Raw genomic sequence first — 14,498 nt, forward strand, 5'->3', positions numbered from 1 at the left:
CACCATTTTAAGAAGCGCTGTTCTGAGTGATAGATAATACCATCTTTTGTGAATACAGCTCGTGATCAGGACCAAGTTGGCAGGTGAGATGAGATTGAACTTTTAATCAGCCTAAGGCTCAAAATAGAAGTGTGTTAAGTAACCAATAAAAGCACTATTAATCACACATTTAGCATAACTATGCTTACCTTGGGTAAAGTATGGAGGGATATTCTTCTTATTTTTGGATTTTTTTGTTTCCTATTGAGAGAGTTAGATTAGGCCAGGCTCCCCAGGGCAATTATTTTGTGACATCATATATGGCAAAAGATGATGTTTTCTCTCCAAAATAATTCTTTGTTTAGGCGTTTGGACAAGAGAGTTGAAACAGTTTATGGATGTGCCTGGAGAATCTGCATGTCTCCGGCATTAGATTACATAAAACTTGGATAAAACTGAATGTCAGTTTCCAGGCAACTGTATTTTTGGTTTTGTGCTTTCATTCTTCAATCGTGTCACTTCCCTCAGCACTCTTGGCAGTTTTTATGAATTGAGGCCCGTGTGTGTTTGTAAGCTTTGAGCAATGTTGGTTGTCAAATGAAAAATGTGTTTAATAAAGGCTGTGATTGCCACAGGGAATTAGGAAAACTGAAGAAGCTGAAAGTGTTGTCTATGGTCTATAAAACAAAATATTGCATGCACAGAAAGGGCATAGAGCAGGGGAGACAAATGTTCAATGTGCATGTTGGGGTGCGTGCATGTAGGCATGTTGTAGGCATGCGGTGCATCTTCCATAGGGTTCCTACTGTATGAGTTGTCTCATTAGACTGCTGGAAAATCTCATTATCTCCAAAAAATGCATCTTAATTCAACTTTTCCACTGCCAACTCTCATGAATTAGCGATGGAGTTTTTAAAAACCTACTGACATTTCAAATCAGAAATAAAAAACAAGTGACCACCGAGAAGGAAACCTAAAGTATTACTATAGGATACAAGTGTCATATACAAAAGAGTTACAAATGAAATATCAGTTTGTCGTGCAACCCACAATTCTTAGTTACATCGTGGCTAGCACCTCGAAGTGACTTTATAGTGAAGCAGGAGACTTGCACTGAGTCTTAGTTTATTGTATTCCACCACATGCCAACGAGAGACATAGAAAGCGATAAGTAGGAGAAGCTGGATGAAGTATAGTGGCCTAACGAACAAACAATACGTTGTTATATCAGACTCTTACGCACTGAGCTTATCTCGTAGTTTGCCATATATTTTTATTATTAATATGGCTTGTGTTTTAAGAAATATATTTACATTTAAACTGCACTGCAGGCATTGTGGTTCTCATCATATAGGTGGTGCAGCATGAGTGATGGCACAGAGGTCGTAGCTTTGTTATATTAGTGACGGCTTTTTACTCAATGTATCTCTGGGTTCAAGCAGGTGCTCAGCTCAGTGCAATATATTGGGCTACACTTAACCCCAACTACCCTCTATGCGCCACTTAAAATACAATTGGCTTCCGTGGCAGGGCAGACATACATACAAATTCTGTGTAGCAATGGTAGTTGACTCTCTGGGATCTGCTGGGAAATTAGTCTTCTCTCTCCCCACATAATTGTCGACACCACTCTTAAAAACAATTTTTTATAATGTAAGCATTTACTGCACCTCTGCTGTAAGTCCTAAACAACGTCTTATTTTATTCCTCGTTGTGATTGCAGTCATTCACTCTCACTGAGGCCTGTGTTTATGATGACAAATCAAATGTTGAGATGGCTCTGAGATGCAAAATGCAAACCCGTGCTATCGTTTGACATTAGACTCAACACACTAAGCAAGTATATCATTCTGCTCGAATTTGAGCAAACCAAAATCAAATGGTTTTAGAGGAGGTAGCAGAGATACCTGCTGGGCACGAGTGGATCTTGTGTGAGTGAGAGAATCTTACTGACGCTCCACAGAAGAACACCCAAGCTATTCGAAGTGCAAGAGAGTGTGGTATGTATACAACGATCTGAATAGCTTACTGACTTAATTTAATGTTTTGGGATTTCTCTAACTCTTAATGTTGGAATTGTGTATTTGAAAGCTCCTCTTATTCCTTAAGTTGTCATTCAGACTGTTGTAGGAGACTGTTGGTGTGACTGATTACACATTTTCATACTTGTCAGGTGTTTCTCATATTTCAGCATTAGTCATTAGTCATGTGATTAGGATTGTCGAGGATAGCCAGGTATTTAATACGTTGTGTGTCGTCCAAACGCAGCACAGAGCTTGGATATCTACTCGTGCTAAGGCCGATCTACTCCGGTACATAAATTTCGAAACCTACAGCCACAATCGCTGGGCTATCCAGTAGTTGAAAGTGAGAAACAAGAAGCACAGAATGAGACGAACGGGGGTGAGAAGCAGAGAGAGAGCAGAGATTGGCCTGACATGTTACATAATCGTGGCGTTGTACATAATATGAGAGTTCATCTCTACATGATACGAGGTGACGAAAGAGTGGTAGATGGTATACTCTGTAGAATGAAAGTAGTCATTTTTATAAGATTAAGTATCTACATGCTCTGTCTTTCTTTATAGGAGCTGACAAACACACACACACTACAACTCGCGCACGCTAGGTATTCGACTAAGCAGTGCATGATCTATGAGCGATCACACTGATCTACAGTACCTGGTCTCTGAAATGCCAATCAGGAGTGAGTGCAGGGCATATCTGTTGTACATCAGAGACGGTGGGTCCTCGTAGATGAGCATCGCGCGAACAGCGCAAACGGAGGAGGCAGAAATATAACGAAACTCTGCTCTCATCTCTCGTTCCAGAGGCTCTCACATTTTGATAATGGTGTGGTCTCTTGCTTCCTGTACATAGCCGGCTAGTTGAGGGTAGCGCTACTCGCGTCGGATCCGGCTCCCTCTGCTACCGAATAGGCATCGTCCCTAAACTCTCGAGCCACGGCAGTGCGGGTAAATCTAGGGACATAGTTTGGCTGAAAGCTTGCTGCGTCGCGCAAACTCAGTGGAGACATTAGCACCTGTAATGTGCGGTGGAAGTCCGGTGCGACATGTTTGCCCTCTTCTCAGATGATCAAACAATAACTAACCATGAACAGAATAAGTGTTTAGGGATTGAAGGAAAGTGTGGAGCTTATCGAAATCATGTTGTTTCTGTGTTGTGTGAGCTCTCCGGGCGTTGTCGAGAAGGTGTGAGCGGTGGTGTTCTGCGTAGCTCAGTGCTATGCCGAGAAGCGTTAGGATAGGTGTTGATTTGATTGTGCGACTGCAGTTGCGTGCTGATTTGTTCTAGTGCTCAGAGTTTCTTGGTTCACATCTTGTGTTCTCAGCGTTATTTGCTTCGACACTGGTCCAGAGGTTCTTGGACACATCCGAACCACAGCGTTGTCGCGCTGCCCTTCAGGTCTCACTAAGTGAAATGAGGAATAAGAACATACATAGGAATATTTTCTCGACTCATTATGAAGGCGTGCGAGCGCGCAGCGATGACATCCAGTTGGTATTCTTTCGTGAAATGGTAAGATTTGTGAGATTGCGTAGAAAATGTAATGTTGTTACTGATTCTTCATGAGTTCTTCCAATTTTTTTTTCCCACTCGATTTGACGTCTATTCAAGTAGTTCACGAGCTTAACTCTAGAATGCAATATGTGCTCGTGTCCAGGCTAAGATAGGGCTCAACATAGGGCCCGTAGTTTGCAGTTTTTTAACTGTCTTAATATACAGTGAATTATGCATGCATAGATATTGATAAGTAATAAGAAACTATGAGAATGTGCAAATGCGTCATCTTACGAGATTCCAGCTTTCTATCACTTGAGTGTTCATCCAATAAGCGTCAGTGCCAACAGACACATTTCTCATATTAGCCATGTTATTATATACGCTTTATGGACTGCATATCCTGATTTCTTGAGCACAGCAGTGGACAATGATTTATAGTCATAATACAAAACTGCATGTAGTGTGAGTTGACGTTTTTATTTATCATGTCAGTAGCTACAATTATATCTTCAGAATACATTTTCTTCACTGCTCACAATACTCTCGAGGATCACATTTGATATACATGCACAAACCTGTATTAAAAATCGTGGTTAGTGCGCGAGTGTTTGCATGGTATGGACCTCACACAGGCTTCCTTGGCCTTTGGGGGTGAGGGATGATTGTGGGTGTTGCTGTCTAGAGTGATGGTCTCGGTACTTGTGCAGTGATAGTCTGCGTGTGTGTGCCTTGTTGTGGTCCATTCTGAAATTGCATTAAGCAAATGCAATGTGTGGGAAAAAGAGGGAGTATCTTCTGAGGAAGAAAAGAGAGGGGGAGGGATTAGTAGAAGGGAAGAGAGAAGTAGACTCTAGAGTCAAGGGAACTGTGTATGCCACTGTAGCATCAAGACTAAATGTAGGGAAGAGTTGATTGTGCCTTGCGCCTCCTGAGGGCTCGAGTGCGTGACAGATTCAGACACATTGTGTGTTGGCTGTGTGTGTGTGAGGCAGCAAGCCTGGTTCGGAGCGTTATGTTTGACTGTCTTACGCGTGGATACTTGTGTGTGTGTTGTGGGTGCTCACGTGCTGTGTGTTGCAGCTAGATAATCGCTGTGGTTACTTGCTGGTGCCTCGTGGTGAACAATGTGTTGACAGGCGTCCTCTCAGATGCGTGATGATGGTGCTGTCGCTTTACCCCCCACCCGAGCCACATGCATATCTGCATGCACCTGAATGCTCGTTGTGGTGACTATTGCTTTGTGACACATCAGCTGATAGCACTGCTAAGCAGTGATCAGCACAGTCGATAGATACTAGATCCAGCCACTCGACCTTAGGTTGTTGTACACACGTACAGCATTGCATAAACTTGTCGACGACTACGTGGTAGAAAATTAACTGATTTCTTTCTCCCATTATCTCATACTTAGTTTAGTTGCATATCTGGTTAAACTTGTTTTCTCCTATTCATGTTTTTTTCTATTCAGGATATGCACCACGGTACACACACACGTACACACAACACACACACACCACACACACACACCTCTTTGTTCACTCCTAAACACATCTTTTTCTCCGTTCTCTCTTTTCAAAGTGCTTTTCCCCTCTTTTCTCTCCTGTACCTGCTCCCTTGAGAGTGTGTACGAAAGAGTAGGGGCTAGTACAGTGATTATATAGGACTGAACAAACCCACCACAGACAAACCTCTCCGCGCACCACCTCACTGTCCTCTCAACCTCTTTTTAATCCTTCCGTACTTATCCCATCTCAGTCTCCGTACTCTCTCTGGTTCTCTGTTCTTCCCCTCTATCTTGTCTGTTACTCAATAGTAGACTCCTCCGCAAAGCCGCCTTTATCTGTAGTCAGCATCGTACTTTCCATCTCTCGAATCCCTCTCCATAGCACTCTCTGAGCGCAAAAATAGCTTGCATGGCTCTGTCACAGCTCTTCCGAGGCGTCATTATAATTACCAAAGGATTGGACTAAAGAGTATAAATTTGATGCGACTGGACGTTTAACAGGCATTTGTGGAAAGAGGAGGCTCTGTGTGTGTGTGTGTGTGTGTCCAAAAGCTTCAGAAGAGGACAAAGGAAGTGTGGTAATGGGTTTATAGATTATACACAGCCACATGCCGCACACACTTCATAATCATCTGCTGCTCCTTATTTCCCCCTCTCTCCTTCTGCACACACCTCTTTCCCACCCCCTCTTCATCCGTCTCTTCTCTCCTCGCGTCCCCTCTCCCTCACTCCGCAGCAGCCATGTACGCTCCACTCATCTCACTCCCCCCCTCATCCCCTCTCCCCTCTCTCTCTCTCTCTCTCTCTCTCTATCTCTCTCTCTCTCTCTCTCTCTCTCTCTCTCTCTCTCTCTCTCTCTCTCTCTCTCCCCCTCCCTCCCTCCCTCCACTGTCAGCCTCAGCAGTCTCCACACCAGAGCTAGACACTGGTTCAGCGCTGATCCATACATGCGTGTGTGTGTGTGTGTGTCTTGGGTGCTGGCTTCTTGAAAACGCTCAACATTCGAGTGTGTGTGCAAGTGTGTTGAGTTGATCTGCATGAGAATGTGCGTATGAGCATCTCTGGAGCATCTTTTGTATGGAGGAGCATGTGTGTAGAGTGAGAGACAGTGTAAGGATGCGTGGTGGGCAGGTGTTGTTGTGATCGGTGGAGTTTTCGGTGTACTATCGTCGTGCTGTCTGCCTCCCCCTCCCTCCCATTTGGTTATCTTGTGAGGGCAAAAAGCATCCAGCTGGGATGTCCACCTCACCCGGTGCAACAGACGGGAGCCAAAGGAACTCTTGTAAGTGACTTTTCTTTTTCCTTCTTTTGTGATGGGGAGTGGTGATCTGTGTGTTTCAGTATGTTAAGTGTGTGTGTGTGTGTGTGTGTGTGTGTGTGTGTGTGTGTGTGTGTGTGTGTGTGTGTGTGGCATTGGTTTTGTTTGAAAACAACCTTCTTTTTGTCCATTCAAATAGAAGGTCTTTATTTTGAAGGGAAACCTGGCCAAGACAAAGGGAGTCGTTCAAGCCATATACATTGTATCATCAATAATATGGACGTTACAAGTGAAATAAAGAATGTGCTTTTTATTGGCTGTGTGTGTGTGTGCGCGTGAGTGTGTGTGTGGCAGCATAAAGATAAGGAGTAGGAGTGAAGATGCCAAGAATTTGATTGTGTAACACTCTACAGTTTTTGTAAGGGAAAATGATATGCGTAGTAGTAAAAGTACAGTGGGATAACGTGCGCTTGTGTGTGCATATTTGCACATGTTTGTATGATGGAAAGAGAGCTTGGGGAGGTGTGTAATGTGGGAGTGTGTGGGAGCACGCATGAGTGTGTTTACATAGTCCCTGGAACGCCTCCAGCTGTCGATCTATTGGAAAGGTGCTGTGCATTGATTGACAAGCGAGCCAGCTGTATCGTTTCAGTAAGAGGGAAAGACCAGCTGATGCTGATGTCAGTCACTGCTGTCATACTGATGGGTATATAAAGAAACAACAGGAAAAATGTTTATGGTAGGATTAAGACCTACATTTTTATTTCAGTTTTTCAGTTTCTGTGTTTCTGTTTAGCTAAGTAATGATTTAGTATGAATATGAACTGGCAGCCTATTTAAGTGTGTGTATCTATTGTATGTTTGTAATCCTTTGCAGGACAGTGTAACGATTTTGATAATGGAACATGGCTATAACGTTACAGTGTAAAGTCTATCAGTTATTCAGTGGGTGAAACTGTGTGGGACTTCTCTGCAGTTTTAATGTTTGACTTCGTTCTGGCCTCAAGCAGAGCACACACACACACACACACGGACACATACACGAACACATACACACACACATACAAGCGCACACACACACACAAACACAAACAAAGGATTGCTGTACAGTAAGTGGGTGATTGATAAGATGATGTGACTCATTTTGACTCCTCTGAGAGCTCAGTGGGAACATACATGCAGAAATCTCTCACACACACATGCATCCACACACACACACGCACATTGACTGCTGTGACTGAGGCACAGATCACATCTAGGAAAATGGGTCTCCTTTTATTGCTTTCATTATTATTGCACCATCCCCCTCTTCTTGCTTTCATTTCTCTTCTCTTCCTTGTTATTTATTGGCCTACCTTTCATATAGCTCGCCCGGAAACCTTTTGTGTGTCTGGGTGATGTGTTAATGATCACACACTGACACACCCACCCAAAGTAGATACCTATTGTTTGTTTATGTGTGTTTTTTTTTTTTTAATAATTACATCATCATCGTGCAAGCTTATTGCTGTATAACCCTATTTCACTCAATTAGCTGTAGTTCTTGGCTGCTTTGCTTTGCACTTGACCAGTTCGTTCCTTGTCAAGATATATCCATCACATTACCTTCTTATAGAGCAGTGCCTTCAGATGGAAATATCAAGTGGCTGCAGGCTCTGATTACTGATTTACTAACCATAATGTTACATAACCAAATGCAGCATCTGAGGAAAGTCAGTAGTCTCAGCTAAACAGCTTTTTAGACAAGAAAAATGGACATTAGTTTAATATTGAACTGTTTTTCTTCTAATCATATTACCATTTCATGAATTGTGACTCGTCCTTTGGTGCAGATTATATAGGATAGTTTATGATATAAACTCATTAAAACATCAATAAAGTGCCTACTGTGCTAATTTTACTGATTAAAAAATTGCAATAAATAAGGTGTAATTGCACAATGCTACACCAATTGAAACAAAAACAGCATAGTTATGTACTATTTATGGACTTGTGTTTAAAGCTCTTTATTCGTAAGACAGTAATATTTTTAGATAAGACAATCAGTAGCATTTTCTGATCTCCATTCGAGCAGTCTGACTCAGTGTGGTATTATCACAGTGTAACGCTGGTGCAGAGCTCGCTCACCCTGTTAGTTTGTATCCTCTGTAAAGGAGCAACAGCAGGAACCTGCCACTGAGATGGATGTGCTGTGTCATCACTTCTCCCGCCAAATGATGGCTTGCCTCACCTCTCCTCTCCTTTCAGCTCACAACACCCCCCCACTCACCCCCCAACCCCCCATCTCGCTGTCCCCACCTTTCTTTCTTCTTCTCTTTGCGCCTGGTCGCTGTACACATCTGTTCTCTTCTCTGTCAGTGTCTCATCTGTTCCTACTCCTGTGTGTCCCAGAGCACTCCTCCTTTCTTCTCGCTCCTCTCCTCTTCTCCACTTGCTCTTGTGTCCTCCTCCCTCTCTCCTCCGCTCTCCTCCTGTCTGGTTTATCTGGGTTCACATGAAACTTTAATTGCATGTAAATCAAAGCGCTGCAGATGTGATTAGGCTTTTGTGCTGCTTTAATGAGTGGAGTCTGGACTATTGAAATATGGTACAGTAGCTGGCTCCTGCGCTGTCTCTGATGGCTAAAGCCACGGGCAAACTCAGCTTTTACTGCTGCCAGTAGTAATCCTTTTTTTCTTGAAGAATAAAGTTTTCAGGGATAAAGCAAAAAAAAAAAAAAAATTGTTGAAAAGATCATCTATAATCTTGACTGTGCTTACTTTTGAAGGTTAGGCCTTGCCACTCTACTCACTACATAAAAATCTGTATACATTTTTAGCTGTATTCAGAAAGTGTGTTTAATGGGTTCATTACAACAATATCAGCATACAGCATATAATCATTTGTTGTCAGGGTAATGATGAAATGTCGAGGAACAGTGTTTGGCCACCATTTTAAAATGGTAATTAGAAAGCAGTCATTCTGATAATAAATTGGCAAGTAGTGGATTAATAGAAAAGGTGCAAGGACTTTCTGAGATGTGACATTTAACAGCCAGCAGCATAGAAGGTGCCTCAGTTTTTATGTTCAACCAAATATTTTCTTGTGCCGAACACATACTGCAAGTCACACTATTGCTACCAAGTGAAAGTGTTTAAACTGTTCAGCACAACCAAATATTTGGTTGAACATAAACACTTAGTGTAAGTGACACTATTGCAGCAAAGTGAAAATGTCTGAACCCTGTGACTTTTTAACCAGTGTCTCCTGCATGTGACAGACTGAGCGTGCGTGCACACATTTCTTCATGCACCTCAGTCACATGTAACTAAAATGCAATTAACCTGCTAATTAGCGTATTCAAACATTACTCAAATAGCATGTAAACACAGGCACTGTGTGCACAGGCAGACGCGACCTAATTTGTCTGTTAATTTTCAAGGAGGTCACACTCCCTTTGAAGCTACTGGCGAAGGTTAAGACTGGGGATGATGGTATTAATTGTCTTTAAAGATGAGTTTTGTTCACGAGATGAAAGAATCCGTGCTGTCAAAAGATAAAGTCAAGGACAGAGCATGGCTTGATTTTCATACGACATAATAATCACATTTTAACCCTGACTGACTCCACTTTGTTTCTTTTTGTTGTGCGTGACATGAAAAAGTAATTAGATCTGTTACGTGTCATTATTTCAGCGCCACTGAAAATATAGTCTTTGTATAGTATGCTCCCCATGTTACATAAGAGATGCATGTGTGCATGTTGCATAAATGTTGTCTTTTCAAGCACATGCCCACAAGTATGCATGCAGTTGCACACACATGCATACTCACAGAAGTACATAAATAGTAACTACAGTATTATTCAGTGCAGTGACGTGGTTCACCATTGTGATGATGCTAATCCATCCGTTTGTTTTTGTTACCCACTTAATTCTTCAGGGTCACAGACATGTCAGGCATTAATTAGAAATGTACAGTGTTTTGGGATGAATGATGCATTATTTCTCACTCTACCTATCTACCCATGTTTATTTTCCTATCCTCCTTCCTCTCCTCTCTTCCTCTCTCGCTCTCTTTTACCTGTTCCCTCGTCCTTTCCTTTCATTCTGTTTTGCAAGCGGTGTGCACCTGGCTTAACAGGTGTTGTTGGCAAGCCCTGAGCATGTTGTCACCCCTCTGAATACTCATATTGTTTACTCAACTGTACTACTGTCTGGGTTTCCCAGCAATCTTTACACCAAGATCGTTTTCAATTAGATTAGGAGGAACAGTCTCACAGGAAAGATGCTTGTCAGATTCAGCATTGTTACATAGAGTGCCACAGAAAGAGAAAAGGCGGAGAGGAGACAAAGGGAGGAAGAGGAACAATTAAAGGGCTGAAAGAGAGGGAGGTAAAAGAAGGCACAAAAAAGTGATGAGATGAACAATGAACAGGTGAAGAGGATGACAGTGAAGAAACGACAGCAGATGAAGAGGAGAGCAGTGCAGCAGAGGAGGGGTAAAATAGAGAAGGCAAAGATAACAGGTGGAGGATGAAGGAGAGTGGGTGAAAAGACAGAGAATGAGAGTGACTCGAGAATAATAGAGAGAGAATATTGGTAAAGAGGAAGAATATAAAAGACAGAGCCAAACCAAAAAACACATTACAGATAATGAAAGAGAATAATAAAAGGACGTAGGAGAGTTAGACAGGCCTCCACACTATCTGGGAGTCTGCTAATTGGTGCTGATTATGTTGGTGGTGGTACAAAGGTTGCGCAGAGATCACTGACTGCAAGAATGGAGAATCTCTAGCCTCTATCTGGAGGACAAGATGCTTCATTCTTCTTAAAAACAGTGGACAGCGGAAACTGAAAAAGCTAGGACCTTGTCACATATAGTAAGATGGTAGAGTCAGAATCCATGGAACAAACCTGCCTTGTGTGAACACTCCAGGCATAGTGGTGGTGTTGTAATAGTGTGGGGAATGTTTTCTTGCCACACTTTATGCGCTTTAATATGATAATGCAGCATGTCACGAAGCAAAAGAGATTCAGTGTACTTCAGTGGCCTCCCCAGTCACCAGCTCTGAATCCAAGAGGAACACCTGTGGGATGTGGTAGAGCAGGAGATCAGCCGCATGAATGTGCAGCTGACAAATCTGCAGAAATGATGTGATGCAATCACGTCAACATGTACCAGAATCTCGGAGGAATGTTTCCAGCATCCTGTGGAATCCATGCCACGAAGAACTGAGGCTGCTTTGAGAGCTAAAGGAGGCTCAGTGAGTGTATTGTTTGAGGTTTTGGCTCCATGTGCTCAGTGAGGTTTAAGTGCAGATTATCACATTTAATATGACAGGATTTTTAGTACCATAATCCTTTTTCATGGGCAATGTGTTTGTTTGAAAATTTACTACATAAAAGTCATTCTTAATAATTGTTTTAATAATAATGTTGCCACAGTTTTAATGTATAGCGAACATTTAGACAGTGATAACAATTACAGACAACAATTACATACTTACATACAAAATTTTGAACAACACTGGAGAGGATGCAATTTTTTTTATACCAGAGATCTCTTAGCTTTAGCCTCAGTCTTTTCATTCCGTGTCATTTGAGCTATCAAGTCCATATCGAAGATCCTTTCCATAGGGTTTCCATTTAATATCAGTCAGCAGGAAGCACTGAAGAGTCATTCAGAGATCGCATTTTCAACTCATGGAACTAACATTAGCTTAATTAGCTTGCTAGCTATAGCTAAAACAATCTAGTGGCAACAGTTGTCATTTCAGCCCATAAAGCTGGTGGTCACTGGCTCATAATGACAAAGCTGCATTTTGCTACCACAGTCGGAAAGCATGGATCCGCTGGTTGAAAAATTATTTAAAATTTTCAGTGTTAAATCTGCCTCCTGCTTTCATTGTAAACTGCATATGTGCTGTTGGAGAATGGAAAGCTTGACATGCATAGAAACAGTAACTAAGGAGGGCGGGACTGAGTGAACTGTCTTTCTCCTGATTATCATAATCAGAAAAAGGTCATAGTCAGGGTTAATTTAACGTGCCACACCAGGCTCAGTCATTAGAAATATTGATGAATTTAAACACTTTAGCAAGATTTCTGTTGATTTTGTCGAAACGACACACGTCAAATATCACCAGATATACTTTCATCCAATACAATCTGCACGTTGCCTTTTTTTTTTTTTTTTTTTTTTAGTATCACAGCTACAAATAAGCTCCCACTGCTCATCATGGTGAGAAATTACACTCAAAGCTGTGTGGCATGACACAAGAATAAACACTGGGACAGATCAACAAGAAGCATAATGATAGTAATTAAAGGGACAATAGAGACTGGTATATAATTTCTCACACAGAGTAATGGCAGGTTGGTCGTTTTGTTTTAGCAGTGTTTCCCAGTCACTTCCGTTGCAAAGTAAGAATGAGAGGAATGAATCTGAAGTTAAGATTTCAGATGATTTCAAACGCCCCCTCAAATGTGCCCAGTGACGATGTAAAACTGGAGGGCCGAGATGACAGACTGTCTTAAATGATATCATACACAAGACATGCAAAAAGACACTCACAAATTCAAATACACATGCACACACCCATGGATGAACAAAGACCACAGTGTATTTTTGTGCATGCATCTATCTATCGAAATGCAAAATCTGTTTTCTAGTCAAAAAGGAATCAGATGTAATCAGTGTTTTTGTGGTCACAGATGGTTTGGAAACTGCATTTTCCATGCATGTGTGATGTGTCTCAGCAGGTTATCGCCTTTTTTTCCTCTCCCTCTTTTCCTCCCACTCCTCTGGGAAATGGAGAAAGAGAGGATCGAGAGAAAAGTAATAGTGTGGTCAGACAGCCAGAGATTTGCTCTAATTAGGTCCATGGTTGAACAGACAGTATTTACAGACTCAGACGGGGAGAGGCTGTTACAGAGGTAATACTGCCAGTTCCTGTGAGTTTAATGCACGTACTCACTTCTTTGCATTTGTATGTCCGTCAGCATCATGCTTAGGTGTGTCTGTATTTCTGCTGCATATACTGTAGAGTGAGTTTTTCTGTGCTCATCTACATCAGTGCTTCTGTTCCTATAGCTTTCCTCTGTCTGCACTCTCTCTCTTTTTCTGTCCTCCAACCTCCTGCCTGCTGCCTTATGTAAGGATATATTACTCAGGTCAGGCAGAGACAGATAAACCCCTCAAGGACCTTTCATTTGGACTGGGGTCACAGAACACATCTTTTCCTTCCTCTCTCTCCCTCGCGCCACGTTTCTCGCTCGGTGACTCCATGTACCTTACTCAGCAGAAAGAAGTGTTTGACCAGGGACTGAATGTGTGTCTGCGTGTTGTGTGTGTACATGAGGATCTCAGTGAAAGTGTCCATGTATTGTTCTTTTGCCAGGTATAGTGTCTTCACAGATTTGTAGGTGGCATGTGCTGGTGTGTGTGTATTTGCGCGTTTGTGTGAGTGTGTCAGTGCATCACACAAAACAAAAGGAGACGGCAAGACAGGTTGCTGTGGGGGAGGGAAGGCTTTCCCGCTGTGTGCCCGGTGACTGTGTGTGGTCCAACTAGAAGTCAGATACAACAAAACAACAGATGGACCGACAATACCCCCATCATCACTGGGCCACTGCTGAAGTGCCCCCCCCCCCTCCAATATGTGATACTAATGGTAAAATCTACCTGCCTTGAGGAAAAAAAAGACACACACACTACCTCACATTGACTGTTATAAATATTTCAAATATTCTATAAAAGTTTGCAATGCCTCTGCAATATGTGAGGGATGCTGGGTTAAATATTAAAAAACACAATCTAACTAATTCTCTAATATGTAATTTATTCACAATAAATTGGTATTATTGCCACATTTCTGTCTTGAATTGTGGCTTCATGGTTTTAACTGTGCAAAATGTTCTGTGGTGAAAACCTGTGAAAAAATGCTTCTAATTTAGAGGCAAGAATGTAAATAACACAGAGCGATAAGGGTATAATACATATAGGGCTGTCATGATATCAGATTTTCACTTGACTTTCTCTTTTTGGCAAATGAATCAGACTCAAATATGAGTGTAGGGAGGTGGAGAGAGAATCTGTAGCCTAACTGTACAAAAGGATCAGTTACAGCACAGTATTGAACCACATGATCATGATGCAGAAAAACTGAAATAATATAGGGGGAGATGATATAATATCAAAGAAGAGAATCCCGGGGTGGTGGTGGTGGTGGTGGTGGTGGTGGGGGTGGTGG

General features: G+C 42.1%; 1 protein-coding gene across 2 annotated transcripts in view; it reads left to right on the forward strand.

Moving 5' to 3' along the window:
- Window positions 1–5,831: 5,831 nt before the first annotated feature.
- dtnbp1 (dystrobrevin binding protein 1) overlaps window positions 5,832–14,498 on the forward strand; it is a 31,942-nt gene continuing 23,275 nt past the window's right edge. For both annotated transcript variants that reach the window (XM_022747021.1, XM_022747023.1), the window contains exon 1: window positions 5,832–6,290. In XM_022747021.1, the coding sequence (XP_022602742.1) occupies window positions 6,245–6,290 (46 nt within the window). In that variant the 5' untranslated portion in view covers window positions 5,832–6,244. The remainder of the gene's footprint in view (window positions 6,291–14,498) is intronic.

The sequence above is a fragment of the Seriola dumerili genome, unplaced genomic scaffold, assembly GCF_002260705.1.
Source record: "Seriola dumerili isolate Sdu_G_001 unplaced genomic scaffold, Sdu_1.0 BDQW01000110.1, whole genome shotgun sequence".
In the NCBI taxonomy this organism is placed as follows: Eukaryota; Metazoa; Chordata; class Actinopteri; order Carangiformes; family Carangidae; genus Seriola; species Seriola dumerili.